Consider the following 21,607-nt stretch of genomic DNA (forward strand, 5'->3'; position numbering starts at 1 on the left):
TTCCAAACCGCATACTTCCCTACTATTTAGTATGGGAAAAAGAGTAGGCGAGCGAAAAAGTATGTATGAATCCAAAAGAGTAGGCGAGAATTACCTGGGTGACGTACTAATTATCGCGAGATTCGGACTTAAGTGCGTTCCAATATGCCTACTTTCCTACTATATAGTAGGCAAAAACAGTACGTGAAGGAAGAAGTACGTTCGAAACATCAGTATTCATAAAAGAGTAGGCGAGAAGTTCCCGGATGGCTTACTGCTTCCAGCCAGATTTTTGAGTGCTCAACCGGTGGATACTCTTCTATCCCAGGAGGCCACGCGAGGGCATACGTCATTATCAAACATCACGGAGATCAGCGACGCGCGGGGTTTCAAATGTGAGTAAACACGGTTCCTTGTGTTAAAATTGCATGTGTTAAACTACTATAGAGTAAACGTTTTAACTGTTGAAGGTGTAAAGGAGTTAGACAGTATAGTATAGTTGTGATTTTGCTGTAAAAACACGTTTATTATGTATAACGTTAGCTCTAGCTGACAGGGGAGCTCCAGTAAGGACACGTAAGTTACGTCTCTAAAGTGGATTTACATAAACCATAAACATCTTAAAGACGCTTATTTTAAACGTTTATTTACATCTGACAGGAACATCTTTTATAAGTATTGCAGAAGAGCACATCACAACATGAAATATACATCTGAGTGGTATGTGTGCTATTATGTAGAACAGATCTATAAATTAACTAAACATAAGTTATCTATTTTATTTGTCCATTAGTACTGTTGATAAATTGAGGAACATGTATGTTGGATAAAAAGTTAAAACAACCTCAACATGTAAATGTAGTGTTGAGCTCATAAATCACAGAGGTTATGTGAATCTTGTCTGTATGTTACAGGGACAGAAGAACAGATGTGTGTGTGTGTGTGTGTGTGTATCCGGTGGAGAGAGGCTCATGAAGCTGATGCTGTCATCAAAGGCTTTGAGTGAGTATACTACAGAAATGAATAACAACAACTATTTAAATATTAAGTTTTAGTTTATTTTAATTATTGTAATTTCAAACAGAGCTATTACAGCACCTTTCTGATTCTTGATTTCTGTGCATTTGCTGCACAGCTGTTGTGGTGGAGCAGGACCTGCAAGGAAAGATGATGGCGGCATTTGTGGAAAAAAAGCGTTCTTGTCTGCTAAATAATACTGAAATCAAATGACATTGTGCTGTTAAAACTACTGCTTTTGTGTTATGTTTGTGCATTTTTGTAGGATCTGAAATGTCAGCAGACTGGTGTGAGCACTGAGGATGAGGAGCACAGAGCTGAATCCTGGAGATCGTGCCATGTATGAGTCCCTCCATCACTCCACCGGCCCTTATTGGCTCAGATTGTGAACACATCACGCAACAACCTCCGGCACTCCGGCACGGCTCACCTCTGGCGGTCCGCTGGTTCATCAGAATAAAGCCGCAGAATGGGAACCGCTGTGTTGAGATGGCAGTAGATGTGGTTCAGCGCCTGTAGTCTACATGCATGATTGTAGTTTGAATAAAGCTTTGTTTCATGTGTTGACTTGTACCGGTATATGCATTTGTTTATTGTGTGATGGTGACTTTCATTTATTAATATTTATCATTGTTGTCAGTAAATAAAATATAATTATTTAATTAATGCTTTAATTAATTGTTTGAATGAAAATGTAGATATGTTCACAATATACACAGCTAGAGTGTATTCATGCATAGCTGTGTCATGACATACATTACATTTTGTTTTGTATTATTGAATTATATCATTTTCAGTAAAAAGTAATATAATTATGTATTGGTCAGTATTTGTCGTTGCTATTATTGTATGGTTTTGGGTGGGATAGCAATGCAATTCATTCTGGGGTAATATTGATTTTTAATATTAATGATACATATAAAATCAACAGTTTTCTCCAAAGGCTAATCTTCACACAGCTGCCCAACGTCTCCTTTGTGTTTGTGCAGACATTACAGACGCTGAGGAAAACCGCTCTGTAGGGCTGTCGAGTTACTGATGTTATGAGGTGTATATATATATATATATCATGGGTTTGCATACATTATATGAGATTTTATACACAGGAAAAAGGTTGAATATCTTAATATATATTTTCTTCAATAATTAATTAAAATACATTTTTAAAAAATCATTGTTTTGTTATTTATAGGCCTAGGTCTGAGGGATGAAACGACAGAAAAAGAGGAAAACAGCAGTAAGCCACTTTTGCTTGTGGATGAAAATTTTTGGATATAAAATAAAGAAATTAACAACATATTCAAGAGATGACAATTTTGGGATTTCGTAATAAAAATAAATAATATCGTTAAGGATAAAACGGTGGGTCACATAAGTAGGGTTAAATATAAGAACTTAAATCAACCCTAAATGTATTCTCAAAATAAATGGGCAGCAGTTTCTTTAAAAAGACCATAAAAATGAGCAAGTTTAATCAATATCAAGATATTTACAGATAGATTAATTAAACGTGTCATTCAAATCTTTTAAGTTGTTGCACTTGTGATAACGCGTCGTAGGTCACATGATAACGTCAACATGGCAGATGTCCGGTTCGCATTCATACTTAACGAGATTTGGCTATAAAGTACCTACTCTTTTAGCGCTCGTTAAGTAAGTACTTATTGAAATTAAGTACCTACTCATTAAGTATGCGGTTTGGAACGCAGCCTCAATCAGTGTCAGCTTCACCTCTGTCAAATGATGTCACTTCCTCTGAGTTATACCCTTAAACATAGATATTATATAGAGATGCCCTTAAAGGCGTATTGCACACATTTTATGTAGAGTTTTATGTAAACGTGACAGGACTGACTGAAAACATGGGGACAGTTGTAAAATAGTATTTATTTGTAGAATTTATGTAGAATTTTATGTTTTTAATCAATTGATGTGAATGATAACAAGATAAACTTTATTGATGGAGTTATTTTTTTAAATAACAGTTTTTAGGATGACAAAACTATGAAAGGTGTAGCTCCAATTTGGCTGAGGACAAGGACAAGGACAGGATTTATAATTTTCAAAAATGTTTTTAATAAATAAAACAATATCTGAGAACCTAATGCATGTCATATTCATGTACAAAACAACTCACAGACATCAAACATCAGTCAGTTTTAGATTATTTTTTGGATGAAATAGTTTTTATTCACTGTAACAATTCAAGGACAGATAATGTACGTTTCTGGTAGAATGTCCCCGCTGTGACAGCTGGCTCTGTCTGTGCATTGCGTTTAGGTGTGTGTGTGCTCGTCAAATTTAAACCGGGAAGGCGCGCCGCCGCGTCTCTCCTACACATTTTGAAAGCACAACAAGTAGGCTATCTTGCGAGTGTCGCCGATGGATATTGCATATATTGGATATAATCATCGATGTCGGATTCAACATCACGATAACAACTAAGAGGTGAGTGTAACTTGTTTACAGGACCCACTGTGGTCACATTTATGCCAAAGTCATTTTGCCAACAGGTTATTCGGTCCTTGATTGCATCTGTGTTATATTCGCTTGTTGGACAGATCAACATTTTTTAACCTTATATTAAGATTGAATAAGACCCCCTCTCTATCTGTTATACTCTTGATATGCCTTTTTGCTGGAGCTGTTTATTTTTTATATTCAATGCCACAAGAACAAAAGGTAATTTTGCTGGAGCTATCAAGGTAGCCTACCATGCCAGTGACGTCACGGACCGTTGAAGTTCAAGATGGCAGCCATCAGTAACAAAACAACAAACTAATATCACTGTTCCCCCCCCCCTTTAACTACTTAAGCAGTTTTAAGTGTCCTACCACAAATAACAATGATAACACATCTGTTACATCACCTGTACTTCCTATTTCGTTTCAGTTCCCCTTTAATTGAACTTCATCTTCTTTGGTTGCCTCTTTTGCCAACCTATCTGCTTCCTCATTACCATCAACTCCTTTATGGGCAGGAGGAACCCATACAAACTTGATAGTCCCTGTTGACTAATTGCAAATATGATATTGTTAATTTCATTCAATAAGTCCTCTCGGCATGATTAATTCTATCATCCCGGCGGATAAAAAATACATTCAAATAAAGACATTTGTAATCATAACTTCATTTAAATAATAGTAGCCTACTCATCGACATAATCATTTTTGTTACACTTATTGATGTTCAACAAAATACTTTTAATAAACATTCATTTCGTCCCTGGGTCATTCTATGGAAATGTCAATTTTTCTGTCCCTAGCCTTTACAGAAATATTACACTTTAAAAAAACACTTTAGGATTTAAATTTTCTTTACATTTTCAAATAAAACAATGTTATTTGAACAATTACACTTTCTTGAGCTATCAATGTGGCAATATTTGATTTTTAATTAATTATATAGAATTCCAAGAACCACAGAAGTGCTTGTCCAGATGGAAAATGCTTTATTTTGAGGTCAATAGCAGGTTTTCCCACCATTTAAAATACAATCATGTATTAATAACTATCAAATATATTATGAAAATGACATTAAAAAAAATAAATAAATGCAGAATAAATATTATAAAATTTACAATGATAGTAGGCTAGTGGTCCCCTGGAATTGTGTCACTGGTGTTACCGTTAAACAAAATTATCTTATTTTGAAATAAAAATTCAAAATAATCAGAAATGTTCTAATTTATCTCATGATTTCATATGAAGCTTTTAGTTGAACTTGTTAGGGAATTGTAAAATAAATAATAAATAAAAGCCTAGAATACAAATGGATTAAACTACTTAATTTAGTTAGTATACCATGATTGACAACATGGGGTTTGATACCTTGCAGCAGCCATTTTGTAAAATTAATTTTTCATGAAAAAGTGACTCCCATTTACAGATAAACTTTATTCAAATCTATTCATTTAGATTGTATGGCAAATGTAACAATTTAGTCTCATCTACTTAATTATAGTTAAAGAATAATGATCTTTGGTCTTATGCATGTCATTAGTGATGCATTGTGTCACGGGTGTTACTGTCTTTTGTCACATTAAATAAAATGTCACATGTGATATGATAATAATTTTACATCCATTTAATTCTGCTACACTCAAAAGTTCAGATTTAAAGGATTGCATCATTACTTGATTTTAACTGGTTTTCAAATATTTTCATTGTTATAGCAAATACAGTACATGGTACTTGGAATAGTGCAGTCATATAGATTGCCCTTATCATTTGTGTCCAGGGACCAGTAGAATTCGACTTTTGTGTTCTAAGAGAGTTAAGCGTCTGAAATGACAGATTTAATTTTTGGTTGAACATCGCAATCATTCAGAAACTGTAGCCCACTGATTCAATGCAAGAGTGAGTGAACTGATTCAGATAATTTTGCTAACCACTTTCTGAATCACAAGAAACTACAGAGAATAATGGACGTACAACTTGAGTAGGCTATGCTGAAATACTCTCTGTCAAATGTAAAGTGTTTAAATGTAGTGTTTATTTCTTGATTAGCCAATAACTTAGCCACTGTCCTTCCTTTCTTCATTCTGCATTTTCAGACGATCAAAATGACTGCTCTTCAGAGGCCGGTTTTGATTGGCTACTTTGTTTTACAGACACTGGATGTAAAAAAGATATAGCCTAGGCTAGTATATGTTTCATAGGTTGGTGTGGAATAAAACATCGATTACAACATCTTTGAACATTTTGTTTAATGAATAAACAAAATAATTGTTTAAAAAAGTAAAATAAATGAGTATTCAGACAAAGATCATAGTTTAAAGTAGGCTTTATGTGGTAAAACAGTTACAGCAGGTTTGAATGCGTGTATAACATACCAAAAAACTTCGTCTTGACAGGTATTTTTGACTACAAATGTAAAGTTTAAAAGCACTAAAGTGTAGCATGCAGATAACAACATTTCACTATTTTCAGAAGAAAGACTAGACTATCACAAAGCACGGCAGTTAACCTACATCTACATTAACTATTCAAATAAAATATGAACTATTAAAATATGCTTCGAAAATGTTTTTTATTTTAAATTGAATTAACTAACCATGAATAGTTTCATAGTTCATTGACGCAGAGAAAGTTGAGTCTCTGCTCACAGTCTGCCGGTTTCCAAGCGTTCTGTGTTCGATCATAAACTCCACAGCGCTGATCCATGGCAGGACACTGGGGCTCTCCACCCGCAGACCAGACCTTATAGCCCAGATCTTCTCCATTTACCCAGAACCAGTGACCAGCGATAAAGCGCAGACCGATCCACACGTCACCTGTCTCGGCTGGTGTGCTCTTATCTTCTGCCTCTTTCATGATCACATCTGAGCTTAAAATGCCAAGATCCGTGTAGTTTTGTCTGCAGTATTCCAGAGCCTCTTCCCACGTGTTTTCCTGCGGCACCAGGATCAGCTCAAAGACCTCCATACAATAAAATGGTAAATCCCGAGAGCAAAAAACATCGTGAGGTTTAGAAGAGGACTTTTTGACAGCAGCACATTCTTCATACCAACTATTTGGTTCGCCATTGTCCCATTTGACACCAGTTGCATCCTCGCCTCCGGTCCATCTCCACTGTGATGGGTCGCTGGCATCTCTATGAAGTCCAATCCAGTAATAATTAGTGACCTGTGAATTATCAGAAAGTGTTTGCAGTTCTTCATTGCTAACGGTGGACAGGTCATCATAGTTAGTGTTGCAGTGTTGCTGTGCATTTGACCACTGCTTCCTCTCATTCACATAATGATGTTTTCTGTAGATGCTGGAGTTCAATCCAAAGAGACTCAAAAACAGAAGCACAGTGACCGTAGCCTTCATTGCCATATTGTCAATATATCCAGTGTTTTACCATCAGCAGAAATGCCCCAAGTGATGATTGCAAGTCTGAATTTATGAAGATTTCTTACTTATAGACCAGTAAGACAAGGACAGCCTTGACCAATCAAAAGTCAAGCTGTATTTGTAAGACTCCTCCTCTTGACTTAACTTATTCCTTTGGGTTGCTTTGTATTGGACACCCCAACCCTGGAGACGGTCATTTAAAAAAAATCTAGCTTTGAATGAAAATGAAGTGAATTGATGTGAAATAACGCACAAATTGTTTCACAGACAATTTCACAGTCCAGGGTCCATGCGGCTACAGGACAAATCTGATAAAGACCATTCTCGCAAACACAAATTTATAGGTGTAAAATTAGTTATAATTTAATATATGTGTGGAATATGTGTGGAAATTACCTTTCCGTCATTCCAAAGAACGTACATACTGAACATTGTAGAACTGTCTTTGTTAAAAAATCTACAAGCATTTCAGGTCTAGTTCAGTTTCTCATCCTGTTGCATTCCTTTGTTTTTTAATTGCAGCAAACTGTTTATCTGATGGCTCACTGTAGGTCCTGATCTTGACAATATAATAATCAATGTGCTTCAAATGTTGATAGAGACAGGCCGTGTCTTTAGATCTGTTTAGAGAGACTCTGGATGTGGTCGTTCGTCGTCATGATCTAGCTCTATTTTTATTATCATGTAAGAAACGGTTAATTAAATGCAGAGATAGTAACATGTTTGTTTGTCCCTATTTTGTGATTCTGGTTTTGATTAAAAAAATACTGACTCACTGTTTGTGTGATGTTTTAAATACACTTTAAAAGAGGGTCGTACTGGAATTGAAAATGTGTCTTTCTTTCTTTTTTAAATGACCTGCGATGCAAATCAAAGGATGCAAATAAATGTTGTTTAACTTTCAAACTAACTGAAATAAACAAATTCAGATTGACCTCAGAATCAGGTAAAAGGCATTAAAATTAGCAAACGTAGATGTGTACAATATTTACAGTTTAATGTGCATTAAAATATATAATGTACAGTATGAAATATTGATTCATTTTGAGGTTCACTTTCAACGGTGCTAATAAATGATGAATGTTTTTAAAGCTTCAAGAACTTTTGGTGTCCAATAACAGCAAGGGCAATTTATTATAAATGTATAAATAAGGGATTTAATATCCAATATTGGCCAATGCTAATAAATAAAAAATCTCTGGTATCAGCCAAGAACCACAGTAAATTGTGCATTAATCTCTAATGTGAAAATCTCAGTCAAATGCTAGATATGAATTACCAGTGCTTTAAAAAAAACTATAGTTTTATTATAGTAATATTTTAGCTTACTAATAATTAGCTTTTATTGCTATATTTTCAGTTAAGTAATTTTGTGTGCTTTGTCATTTTTATATTTGGAAATATTTTTATATAGCCTTAATGTCGTTTTTTTTTATTTGACTATTATAATTATTGAATACATTTTTATAATTTGGGTAATTTTATTTCAGCTTTACTTGAGTTAATGAAAAAATAGTACTGTTAGTTTTAGTTAAAGGTACACTATGTAACACTGTTTTTGGTTAAAAATGAATACATCATCAATCCTTCTTCCAAAACGTGTTTTTGTCTTATCCTTATTCACTACGGTACGCCTGTTATAAGTGTTCATATTTTAGACCTGTTGGGATGTTTTTTTGAAAATTGCATACATACGTCACTCGGCCGTGCGTGTCTCATATCCGTAAATAGAGAAAAGTTGCTCGGCTACTTACGCGTGTCTGGTGTGGCAGAGGTTAGTTTCACAGAAACTTTGAAATGGTTTGAAAAAAGGTTGAAACTCAAACCTTTCAATCACGAAAGAGAACGCGGCAGAGCTCGTAATAAAACGAGAATCAACATTGGCTTGGCTTTTCGGAGATGGAGGAATTTCAAATGTTGTAAAAGCAACACGACGATAGCGTTTTTATTACTCAACTTCATTGAACAGGTAAACTGCCATATGTAGCTCTAACAGAGTTCATTATAAAGCATTATCTATTATCTATTAAATGATGGTTGTTGTAGCCATAGATATACATAATAAAGGCTAGGGGCCCTATTTTAACGATCTGAAACGCAAGTAGCAAACGCGAAACGCAAGTAACTTTGTGGGCGGATCCCGGGCGCTGTGCTATTATACCGGCAGGATAAATGACTCTTGCTCCCGACGCAAATCTAAAATGGGTTGGTCTGAAGTAGCTTCATTATTCATAGGTGTGGTTTGGGCGTAACGTGAAATAAACCAATCAGAGCGTCCTCTCACATTCCCTTTAGAGCAGGCGCGCTTGTTACATGGCGGATTGTTATTATAACGGCGGATTTGCCAGGCGCACACCAGGAGCGGTTCACAGCCGAGGAGACCGATGTTCTCGTCAGGACCGTAAAACACAGAGAAGTGACATTGGGGATGATGGGAGAAACCCACCCAAATTAGCTTCGGTTAAACAGGCGTATAATAATTTGGGTAAATGTGTTATCTAGATTTATGCCTATTTTTTTTCACATCTTCACGGACACAACAATGATTTCCCTCGTGTGTTAATATTTTTAATGTATGATTTGCAAAAATGAAAACTGCTGCGTCTGTTTAGATTAGAGAATCAAAGTGTATGCGCGTTGTTCACACGCTACATAATGGCCAAGCACGCGCCCTTAAAATAGCATATGACTAACGCGCCACTGTCTTTAGACTGGGTTTTTCCTGGTCAGTGGCGGAATTGTTTTCTGAAACTGCAAAATAGCACCAGGGAATGTTTGCGCCGGAACACGCCTCTTCTTTTCGTTGAACCACCCCTGCGAGCGCAAGTTCATTTCCTAATTTACCGACGTGCGTCTGTGGAGGGAAAAGTCCACTGTGCGCGGGTGCAAAATAGGAATGATACATGCGTCAGTGTACAAAGTCAATTGCGCTGGGTGTAAGATAGGGCCCTAGATGTCTTATGGCGGAGTCTCTAACGCCATCACCCGGTGGCCATCTTGTCACAGGCAAGCTTTCTGGCGGGCTCTGTGGTACCTGATGTAAGGTGAGCGATCTGCACGAACACAAATACTCTTATCTCGCTGAAATCTTGACGGATTTACAAATGGTTTGGTTTCTTACAAACGTTATTAACATGGCTATAATTCTGGATGCTTGAACATGTTGAAATATATAATATTATAATTATTCATCAACTACATCTCTGACGTTTATAACCAACCAACCCGTTTGAAAATCGGTAGAAAATTGAGCAAGTTATGGTTATTTAAAAAGTACATGCACCATTAAAATACAATGTTACGAGTGAGCGAGCCCCCTGTGGCAAGATGGCCGCCAGGTGCGGACGTCGACCTCCTTTGGCCAGCAGCGCAGACGAGACATCTAGCCTTTATTATGTATATCTATGGTTGTAGCCCTATGCTGGAATTCATTTTCAAAGAAGATCGAAATGTGGATCAATGATACTGCTGAATACAATGTAGTTCAGTAATGTTATGTACCGGTAATATAACCTACATTTACAATATCTATACTGACAACAAGGAAAATAATATATTTGTGTCATGAATTATGTGACTGTTGTTCCTTTTTTTTTTGGCCATATGAGGTCCTCAGTGTTTCTTTTTTTGTTTCATGCCTGTCACATGTTCTCATTATTGAATTGTTAGTTTCACCTGAACCTTGTTAAGCTGCCTATTTAATACCCCTGTAGTGTTGGGTTGTTTGCTCAGTCTTGAGTTGACACCAGTGCAGTCCTGTTGACTAAACCGGTCTGTGAGTTATTCTCAGAGTATTTGCCCCGTTATTGATGTTTACTGACCTGTACCTGCCAGGAGGTGTTTGCCTCCTGCCTCTGGATTATTCACTGATTCTGACTGATATTGTGGACATTTGCCTGGATTGTTACTTTTATTGTTTCCTGTTCCTTGTTGGATAATTTTGCCCTGCTTTTCAAGTAAAGCACTTGAACTGAGTTATTGTCTCTGTCTCTGCATTCTGAGTTGAAACACCGAGGTTGTGCTCCCTCAGGAGACCTGGGGTCGATTCTCAGTCGGACATAACAATTTGGTTTATGGTATCCTAACACAGACAGAGTTTGTTTTTTTCTATTCAAAAGCAGGACACTGGAGCTCTGCATCCACAGACCAGACCTTACATCCAAGACCTTCTCCATTTACCCAGAACCAGTGACCAGCGATAAAGCCCAGACCAATCCACACGTCATCTGTCAGGACTGGTGTGCTCTTATCTTTCTCTTCTGAGGTTAGTGTGACCAGATCAGTGTGTCTGCAGTATTACTGTACATGACCTCTTTAAATGTGTGTTCCTGCTGGACCAAGATCAATATCTTTAACCTCCACCATGGTGTAGTAAACCAATAGTGCACTTTAAAGCTGGACTTTCACTTTCACAGTTGATGTTTACTATAAATTAAATTGCCAATTGTTGAAGACTGTAAAATCAGCAAAATTAAGTATTTGCCTTTAAATGTGTTGATGTGGAAATGTCCTGAAAGTACAGGATCTATTGTCTCTAATTTTTTGTGCACTTTAAAAATCTCTTCTACAGTCCTTTCAGTTTTTTCATTCTGTTGGATTCGTGATTATTAACAGAGCATTTTGATAAACTATTTATCTTTTTTATTGTTGAGCTGGGGGTGGGTTGGCTTGACATGTCTTAACTCCTCTTTTATCACACAAGAAAATACAGGAACATTTGCAAAGATGTGTGTTGGTTTGTGAAAAAACATTCACTCATTTACAGCGTTAAAATCACGCGATAACAAGGTTAAATACTTTGAATGACAATGTAAGAGAAAGTGTGCTTGAAACATTGTCCTTTTTTGTCCATTTTTTAAAAAAAATGCCCTGAGATGCAAATCACATGATGCAAATAAACACTGTTAACCTTCAAACTAAATGAAGGACAAAATAAATACGCAAATTCAGTTTGACCTCCCAAAACAGGCAAAATGCTTCTGCATATGCAGAAAAGGGATTTGTTTATTCTAAATATGACATTGTGTATGACACTGAAAGAATTACACTGAGCTCTGATAATATTTCTAGAGAGTGATATAACAAACATCATATCTACACTGACAGAATGCTTTAAACTTCTATACTGCCAGTTTACAGTTTTATCAGAAGAAGTTAACCATAGCTCATAATGAACCAGTAGAGGGCGTACAAAACCAGGCTGCATACAATATAATGTAAGTCCCTATAAAGCCTTCCCAAAATAATCAAACATGGCCATGGGATAATATATACTATAATGTATTCAAATACTTTGCTTGTGTCGCATGTGTGTGGAAAAAACGTGCACAGTAACCAAATCCTGATTTTACATAGCCTATGGAAACATTTAGCACATGTTTCTGAGAGAAATCTGATTTTGTCTAATTGTTGTGTCCTTTAATTTAAAGGTTAACAAACATTTCTTTCTGATTTGCCTCTCAGGTCATAAAAAGGCCAGCCTTTCAATGTCACCTTTTCTTACAGTGCGACTTAAAGTAGTTTCTGGCCTCCATTGACTTCCATGGTAGGCTATAGGTATTAATAATAATAAAAAAAAAAAAATCATAATATGGAAGTCAATGGGGACCAACAGCTGTTTAGTAACCCACATTCTTCAAAATATCAATATAAAATATCTTCAACTCATAGCGGTTTAGAACAAATTGACAGAATTCATTTTTGGGTGAACTATGCGTTTAACAAAGATTTAAAAAGCTTGAGCAACAGACATGTCAAATGTCTCCCTTTGTACATACTTGCTTCATGCCCTGGATCCTCATTTCCACTGATCAAGAGGAAGCTGCCATTTATTCAGACAGGAAACCACTAAGGGTTTTTTTGGGCCTGATTTGACCCATTTTTTGAATTTCACAAACACATGTAACATTTTAAAGTCACCATGTATTCAAAAATGGATAATTCTTAGTTTTTAAAGTAATTTTGCAGTGTTTATTTTAATACATAATTTATCCTTGCACATTATTATAATATTGTAATTCATGTTCTCTTGTAATCTTCAATCCAAAACATTAAATTCACATTACCGCAATTAGCACAAACAACAACAGTCCAATCACTTCCTAATGGACAAAATTAAGTCCCGCCCAACATTTTGTCTTGTTCGAGAAGCCAAAATGCATTGCATCCTCATGCCAACATTAAGGAAAATAAATAACAGTTCATAATGATGTATTTTTTTGTTGTGTGTGTTATTTTAAATAAAAAAAGGAAGTTAATTTATGTAATTTTTCTAAACCGGTTGATTTGTACTGAAAATGTTCATTAAGTTTGGGTGGTCAAGAATGGAATTGGAGGATTTTCGATCCAGTTTTGCAAAACCCATGATCATTACAATGCGAAAGCTACAGAGTTCATTTCCACTTCCTCACACATTTGTAAGGCAAATAACAACTTTGTTTTTGTCCTGTGAAAAATATATTTTCCAGTGGTGGGTGTGCAATACATTTACATTAATTCATTTAGCAGATGCTTATCCAAAGCGACTTACAAACGAGGAATATATCAAGCGATTCATCAAACATGAGAAGTGCTAGTGGTTTCTGACATCGTTCAAAATGTTCCAAACTAGAACGGGAAGGGATTAAGGAATAGGGAACGGACAAAATGGGAGGAGCCAATCCTTTAATTGGTCAGGGCTTCTTTTTATTGGTTTATAGGAAATCTTTGGGAAGGTGTGGTAGCAAATCATTGCTAACAAATGAATGTGCAATTGAAAACTTTGCTGCATTACAACACTGGATACATTGACTATATGGCAATGAAAGCTACAGTCACTGTGTTTCTGTGTTTCCTTGGATTGAACACCAGCCTCTACAGAAGACACTTTTATGTGAAAGCACAGCAGTACTGCAGAAAGAAACATGATGATCTGTCAGCCGCCAGCAATGAAGAACTGAAACGACTTTCTGCTAATCCAAAGGTCACTGGTGATTATTTCTGGATTGGACTTCAGACAGACGTCCTCATCCCAACACTGTGGAGATGGACCGGATGCGAGGATGCAACTGATGACCCAGCATGAAAAATGTGCCTCTGTCTTAAATATCAAACAGTAAAGTGCATTATAATCCTGGCTTTTTGTCTAAACCATTTTATTGTATGGAGGTCTTGCTTGGAAAGCTGCAGACTGTGAGAAGAGACTCAACTTTCTCTGCGTCAAGAAAACAGTGACACCTAATGGAAGCAGTGAAGAAATGTGTCATGTGTAAAAATGTGTCAATTTTTGTTGTTCGTTTTTAAATTAGGTGTGAGGTATTCTTTCTCAGTAAGCAAAACATGTTGTTCGTTTTCTGCTGTTATGACCATCTTGTGAAAAATCAAGTGAAATATTGTTTAACTGATATTTGCAGTGATAAAAAGATACATTTTCTAGATTCTAGATGTTGTTGATACATTACACACATTCATACTTGCTACACTGTAACTCTTCGGCATAAATTACAAGTAATTATATCTTGAAATAAAGACAACCGCTTCATTTCACTGTCTAACTCTTGAGCTTGAGGAAAACTACATTTTTATTATTTCCTGTTATTTTTTTCAGCTTGACTTCTGAAAGTGTGCTTGCAAGTTAATCATACAATAAAAAAGCGAACACTTTATTTAGATGGTCCACTTTAGACATTCTGTAAGTATAAGTACTTACATTAATTGTATAGTAATATTAATTTGATGGTCCACTTTAGATTCTAACTAGAAGTAACTTTGCGCCTATATGTCAACTAACTCTCATTAGAGTATTAGTATTATATGTTAGTAGAATAAATTGGCATGTAGTTTCAAAGTTACTTATTGAATATCTGTTTTGGGAGCATCAAAATTAAGTGTTATCAGATATTAAGCAGACGGTCCACTAATACTCTAATGACTGCTAGTTGACATGTAGCAGCAAAGTTACTTATAGTTAAAGTGGACCATCAAAAAATAGTGTTACTTTCTTTATTATTTGATTAACTTGTAATGCAAGCACACTTTCAGTAGTCAAGCTAAAAAAACATAACAGGAAATGTTCAAAAATCAAATAAAAGGCAGTTTTCAGAGTTGTATGTATTTTATTTAATTAGATATTGATCATAACAATTGTAAGCATTAACAATCACAAACCACACCACCAAAAAAAAAAAAAAATTGGGGGAAGTATTTATTGTATTTAAACTCTTATAATAATTTCTTACAAAACTCATAATTAAGCCTATATTGTAACTCTTACATTCAATTCTGACAATCAAAGGTGCAATATTTGTTACACACACAGTTGTTCTCTAAGATGCCACATGTAGCAGAAAGGAAAACATCGTCTCAGAGCAAAACAATATAAACCCTCGCCCTTAAACCAATGGAAAGAAAAGGCCTACACAAATACAACTAAACACAGCTCTGTTTCCATCTCTCATACATGTGGTCAAAGACAGATGCACATGCTGTCAGACCACTCATGTATTCTTTAAAACAGGAAATGACTCGGACTCTGTGGGGTTGGTGGCATGTTGCTATAGAAGCCAGACAGGAAGTTAGCCTCGCGAAAAGTGACACGCAGTGTGGTATACATGTTAGAAGCTACAAATGTAGTTTAATGGGCCAATAGAAGAATACATTCATTAAACACGAAAACAAGTATTACTTAAATTATTAAACAAGTAGACATGTTGCATTCTGTTTGATTATTTGCTGACATGATTACCATATACTACAAAAACACAAAAAAAGATATTCTTGTGTTAATGTTGAAAGCTTATTTACAGGTGCGACATGCTTAAGATGACAGTGGTGTCGAGTCCGGAAACTTCCTTCCCACTTTTGATTTGAGTCTTATTGTTTTCCTTTCTTCATTTTGATGGTCTCGTATGTGTCCTGATCATGAGGCTTGAGACCCTGTGGTGTGGAGAAGCGAGAGGGACAAGACGGATGTGGCAGAGAGTGAGCGCCATTTCAATAGAAGCTGAATACCAGATCAACCACAGGCTTCAGAATGTAATATGCATCAGTTAAATGCTATACAAAAAAAAAAAAAACTGCATGCTTTTATTATTAGCGTATAGCAGCCTCTAAAACTGGATTCAATTTGTAACACACACTGTTTAAAACTTCCCACACATGCCATAACGAAACTGTGTATTTACTAGTTGGCTTATCAACACTATATAGACAAAAAAAAAATTTTTTTTTGGAAGATATCACTGAACATTTTTTAACCATAGCTAATATAATTTTTTTAAGTTAATTTTTCATCTCTGTTTTTTGTTTATTTAAAATGAGAGAAATCTGATATATATCTGTTATTTAACAGTTGAAATGGTTCTTTAATAATGATCTAACCAACAGAAGACAGCCGGGTTTATATCCCATTGCACAGGTGAGGAACGTTGTAGCCTAACACTGCGTTCACTTTTATATTATTTTAAGAAACCATTAGAAAAAGGTGAATAAACCAATTATTGAAGAAATTATTATTATTATGCTTTGAACTATGATGTATATCTGTGTTTTGCTGTGTTTGTTGTCAAACTCAAAATATTTGTTATTTTTAATTATGAAAAAATTTCATTATTTTATATGAAAAAGTCAATAATTGCATTTTAGTTTGTCTTGTATATATATATTTTTATTAGATCAGATAACATTTTATGGGGCATGTTGTTACATTTCACTTCCATTCTTTTCGGGTAAATCAAGAAAAAAGTATAGGCTACACTATATTAATGAAAATTTGTGAAAATGTTTTGACCGAATTTTCAGAATGGTCAGCAAGCTCAGATAGTGAGGTGAATGTTTATGGTTGTTTGTCAATGAATGGGATGCTAAATATCATTGATAGTTCACCCAAAAATTGAAAATTTGTCATCATTTACGCACCCTCAAGTTGTCCCAAACCTGTATGAGTTTCTTTCTTCTGTTGAGCACAAAAGAAGATATTTTGAAGAATGATGGTAATCTGTTTCTGGCCTCCACTGACTTCCAAAGTAGGTAAAACAAAAATACTATGGAAGTCAATGGGTGCTGTCAACTGTCTGGTTAACCATATTCTTCAAAATATTTTATTTTGTGTTCAACAGAAGAAAGAAACTCATACAAGTGAGATGAACAACATGTTGATGAATAGCCTAAATAATGACAGATGTTCAATTTTGGGTGAACTATGTAGCTATTTAATAAGATTTTTCAAATAAATGGCAAGAATAAACCCAGTGTCTTACATAATTATTGTCCTTTCCGACAACAAAGCCCTTTCTTCATAAGTCGGAAGTAGGACATTTCCGATAGCACGTGAACTCAACTGAAGCCTGCATAAATGTAACTACGTTAGCCTGAGGGTGAAGTGACTGAACGATGCTACTAGGCCTATAGTTTTACAAATAGGCCTAAATTATATTTACAACTCAAAAGTAAACATGAACATTATGTAGGTATTTTAATACATTTCGATTTTTTATTTATTTATTGTAAATAATAAATCCAAACGTAGGCTATTAGGCTAACTGATAATTTTTTGCGGAAAACAGCCCAACAGTCTTAAAGGGGTGAGTGATTTTTCAAGTCCTTATTTGCTTAATGAAAGCCTACTTTAAAGTATCGTGTAGATGGTGCATTTTCAATCTGTTTATTGCTCAATTTAGCGCAGCCTTTTGTAATTTACAAGCAGGCTAATCCTCGTGCGATGTATCTGGTTGCTATGACAACTTCACGCGCGGTCATAGTAAAATCACTTCAGGATTATAATTTATGGAGTTACACGGAGTGTAAATAATGTAGTTAAATTAAAATGACCAACGCTACTGGCTCGGTGTGCAGAATATAGACATACACACACATGAAACGTTCATTTTACTGCTACACAGAATATTAACCAACCACAACACAAAAAGAATAACGTTACCTCATAAACCCCTTCGCCGGCATTTTTCTGTAAACGAACGGAAATAATAAAAAAATTAGAAAGGCTGTAACAAAGATGAAACATGGGGCTTCAAAGTTTTTTCAAAGCTCATTGACAGTCACATAAGGTCCAATGAAGTCTAAACAATGTTCTTTTGTAATAACCTTTTCTGATGCTTGATCTGTATGTGTTGTGTGAAAGGTTGCATGCTGAAAAGCAGCAATTTTTAGAAAGGCCTTCACACAATGATCACGACAGGATGCTAAAGTGTGATGTGGGTGGATAGGACAGTTAGAAAAAGCAGATCATTTTAGAGATTGAAACACAAGATTGAGTCTTCAGAGACTCAAACTGGACAAAAACACTGCTCCATAAGTCAGGTTAGGGTTCATTTAAGGATAGTAGGCTAATAGTTAACCTGCATAAATGTCATTTGTTGGTATCAGAATGTACTGGCCATCGTTACAGCCGTGTCTTAAATTCACATTACGCCACATTGATTTATTCTAGCAGTTTTATAAATGTTTTTCTATTTTATAATCCTTTTACTGAAGAAGAAGAAGAAGATGATGAATAAGAGTAAACATATTGTTGCCATATGTGTGTGTTTGTGTGTGTGTGTGTAGCCAATGTGTGATATATACTGTATGGAGGCCTATGTACAGTATCAGTATACAGTAGTCAAGATTTTAATTGGATCAAAGGTTCATCAAAGTTGTCCTAAGAAAAGAACGTGTTTATAACTTTGTATAAACGTGAATGTATAACTTTATTGAAAGGTTTTGATTCACTTCAAATGTTGATTACTGTATGATATATATACTTATGGAATAAGTAACAATGTGGAATAAATTAGCATGGATGGATAAAGTGTCTTACCCCTGAAAGTTTTTCGGCTTGTCTACTTCGCATCTGTGGATGGATGTATGGATGGAATACATATTAGTTGTTTGTATTAAAATTATAAGATAAAGTTAAGTTAATAGCTTTTTACCAAATCATTTCAGAATGGCATATACTAGGGCTATTTTATGAGATTTAATCTAGCCTTGAACAAATGAATCGGTAACACTTTACAATAATTCATTAGTTAACTACATTAATTAGCATGAACTAATAATGAACTGCATTTATACAGCATTTATTAATCTTAGTTCATTTTAATTTCAACATTTACCAATACATTATTAAAATCTTGTTAACATTAGTTAATGCACTGTGAACTAACATGAACAAAGATTAACAATTGGAACAAATGTATTGCTCATGGTTAGTTAATACGTTAACTAATGAACCTTATTGTAAAGTGTTGCCAATTTTTCAATTTATTCAAATCATTCAATCTTGATTTCCCATGCAAAATACAAAAGATACAAACAAAACACTTAGCCTAAGTCTTTGTAAGTACATGAAAATTCCCCTTCAACTTTGACAGTTAGTCTTAATGTTTAAAGGATTGAACACACTACACTTGATGCCATGATTATGACGTTCAGAGTTGAAAGTGTTAAAGAGTTTGATCAAATATACAGTACCTTCATTCTGCAGTACAGGACCGTGAGAACGATCCCATAGACGAACAACACCGCGTCCAAGATGTAGCATATCTGCGGCTCTTTCAAACTCGCTGCATCTACAAAAATGAAAATAATAAGGAAAAAGAAAATCTCAATATATTCTGCTTCAGTTAAAGCATTTTATGACAGTTATTAACAGTGATAATATGATTTTTGTTATTATATAAAACAGTCCGAGTCAGTTTTACAGGTCTCTGCTTCATATATAAACTCGGTTACACTTAATTAGGTGTGTGTTACACTGCACGTACATTTAAGTACTGAGTGATATGAATTAACATGTACTTATAGGATTATGGTTTATATACTGTAAAATAAAGCGTTACTATAAACTCGTTTACAAAGTTTCTCTGCTGTATTTTAATACTCTATCAATTTACACTTGATCAATTCTCTAAAAATGTATGGTCATTAATAAATAACAAAAAAAAAATGATGCATCATTAATTGGTGATGCTATCATATTGATTATATGAAAGATAAGACTAATGATCAGACACTAATACGCACCAACAAATCAGAAATCTACAGTTTTGATAATCAAACACTGAAAATTTTGCAAAAAGTTATGGTTTTGTAAATAAAGGTTTTTGTGAGGTTCTACAAAGCCCTAAATAGTGTTACTAAGTGTTAAAAACTATAGTGAGAGCATGTGTGATGTTAAGACTCATATCCTGCAGATTAGTGTTACTTCTCTTTTCGCTGAAACCAAGTACAAACATGAATCCGCTGACCACACACGCTCATAATTAGTCCAATTACAACCAATAAATACAGCGCTTCATGATCCAACAGATTACACTACATTGTGTTGTCTTAATGGCTCCAGGTTTAATGGATTCATTCTAGTGCAACACAAGTTGCCTCTCTGAATTCCCCTTTGCTCTTGTTAACCACGTTTTTATCTGTGAGAATTAAAGTATTGAAAATAAATTAATAATAGAAAATACTACAAAGCTCAAATCTTTAAACCTTGTTGTGTAGTCGGCAGAGAGGCAGAAGGGAAGTGGACCTGCAAAACTAACACAGCCAGAACCTAAAAATAAGCACCGTCTTCACAAGCACTAGTTAATACATTGAGGAAATGTCCCGTGCGTTTATCGTTATTGAGAACTTTGGCCTAGCATTTGTCATTGAAATATAGGGTCATATTTGTGTGGTTCGAGCCGTGTTTACAGATTAAAGAGAGGCTACTTCCTGGCAACAAAGTTTCATTTCAAACACCGTCTGTTCTGATGTAGTAAAGGCTAAAAAAAAAAAAAGATGTGAAAAGTGAACTGACTAACCAAACAAGGCTCTACCTTCACTCTTCACTTCACTTTTTTTTCTTTTTTTCTCACAAATGCTGTATTGCAGGACTGACAAATGTACATTGGGTTTTTAAGTGTCACTTGCAAAATACAGAAGCAAAACCTTGAAATCCTGCCATACTTCCACATTCAAGAAATGGTCAGAGCGCACTATTCTTAGTGGAGTCATTTCATAATTTATGAACAAATTAGAAACAAAATATATTAATATATTACACGCAATATATTAAGATTCACAAGTTTAGTGGACAAAATGACTACCTGAAAACTAAAAAAATATATTTTAAAGCCACTGTTCACACTAGACTTTAGTTTGTTCTACATTATTAAAATGTTGTAATACCCCTTAGGCCTTCCTTAATAATAGAATAAACTTGCATTCATTAATTGGCATTCGATTTCAAAAAGATTAAAAGCAATTCAGTTTGTCTGTCAACCTGTAAGCTCTTTGTCGACGCGAACACGCAAAACACAACCAAGTCAATTCCTTGTTATCTGCATCGCTCATTTGAGATAAAAAGCGTCAACATTTAACACTTACCAGCAACGCCGCAGCCGAGCCAAAGAGAAAGAAGAGAGAAGGGCATCCCCGCCTTCATCAACATCATCAACTAAAACTTGGGCTTTGCTCGGGTACCTCACTGGACACACACCTCCAAAGAAGAGATTCAGTGAACAGATGTGAAGAGCACATCAGAGGCAGACGAGAGGGAAGTTGTGGTGAAAATATGTCCGTTCTGAAGCTTAAACCACCCCCACCCGTAAGTGACGGAGAGGAAAAAGGCCCGAAAGCCATGTGATGCGCTTCAGACCGCAGATCCTTGGAAATGCTGAATCAGTATTTGACCCTACGCCTGCTTTAAAAACGGCTTAATTGCAGATTTTTCACATGTGTATATTGCCATATATGAAGATTTTGACGACCAGACTGTTGTATTGCAGCACTTGTAATGTGGCCTTCCTTGTTTG

The 21,607-nt window shown here is 35.3% G+C and overlaps 2 protein-coding genes and 2 long non-coding RNA genes across 4 annotated transcripts; 2 read left to right on the forward strand and 2 right to left on the reverse strand.

Moving 5' to 3' along the window:
* Positions 1–1,567, forward strand: LOC306984817. The gene is made up of 3 exons (XR_013794641.1): positions 1–374; positions 894–981; positions 1,115–1,567. It is a non-coding gene; the product is annotated as an uncharacterized lncRNA (long non-coding RNA).
* A 1,224-nt stretch (positions 1,568–2,791) lies between these two features.
* On the forward strand, positions 2,792–14,458 carry LOC306994727. Its single transcript, XR_013796730.1, has 3 exons — positions 2,792–3,444; positions 10,955–11,100; positions 13,686–14,458. It is a non-coding gene; the product is annotated as an uncharacterized lncRNA (long non-coding RNA).
* On the reverse strand, positions 5,772–6,957 carry LOC306994725 (putative C-type lectin domain family 20 member A). The gene has a single exon (XM_079605501.1). It carries the CDS (start codon positions 6,816–6,818, stop codon positions 6,063–6,065), a length of 756 nt encoding a protein of 251 aa, XP_079461627.1. The 5' UTR covers positions 6,819–6,957; the 3' UTR covers positions 5,772–6,062.
* Positions 13,502–21,377, reverse strand: fcer1g (Fc epsilon receptor IgFc epsilon receptor Ig). Its single transcript, XM_079605502.1, has 5 exons — positions 21,180–21,377; positions 19,287–19,384; positions 18,631–18,663; positions 17,752–17,778; positions 13,502–15,749 (listed from the first exon to the last, which is right to left on the reverse strand). Exons 1-5 carry the CDS (start codon positions 21,244–21,246, stop codon positions 15,687–15,689), a joined length of 288 nt encoding a protein of 95 aa, XP_079461628.1. The 5' UTR covers positions 21,247–21,377; the 3' UTR covers positions 13,502–15,686.
* Positions 21,378–21,607: the final 230 nt, after the last annotated feature.

Source organism: Phoxinus phoxinus (genome assembly GCF_949152265.1).
Source record: "Phoxinus phoxinus genome assembly, chromosome: 2".
NCBI lineage: Eukaryota > Metazoa > Chordata > Actinopteri > Cypriniformes > Leuciscidae > Phoxinus > Phoxinus phoxinus.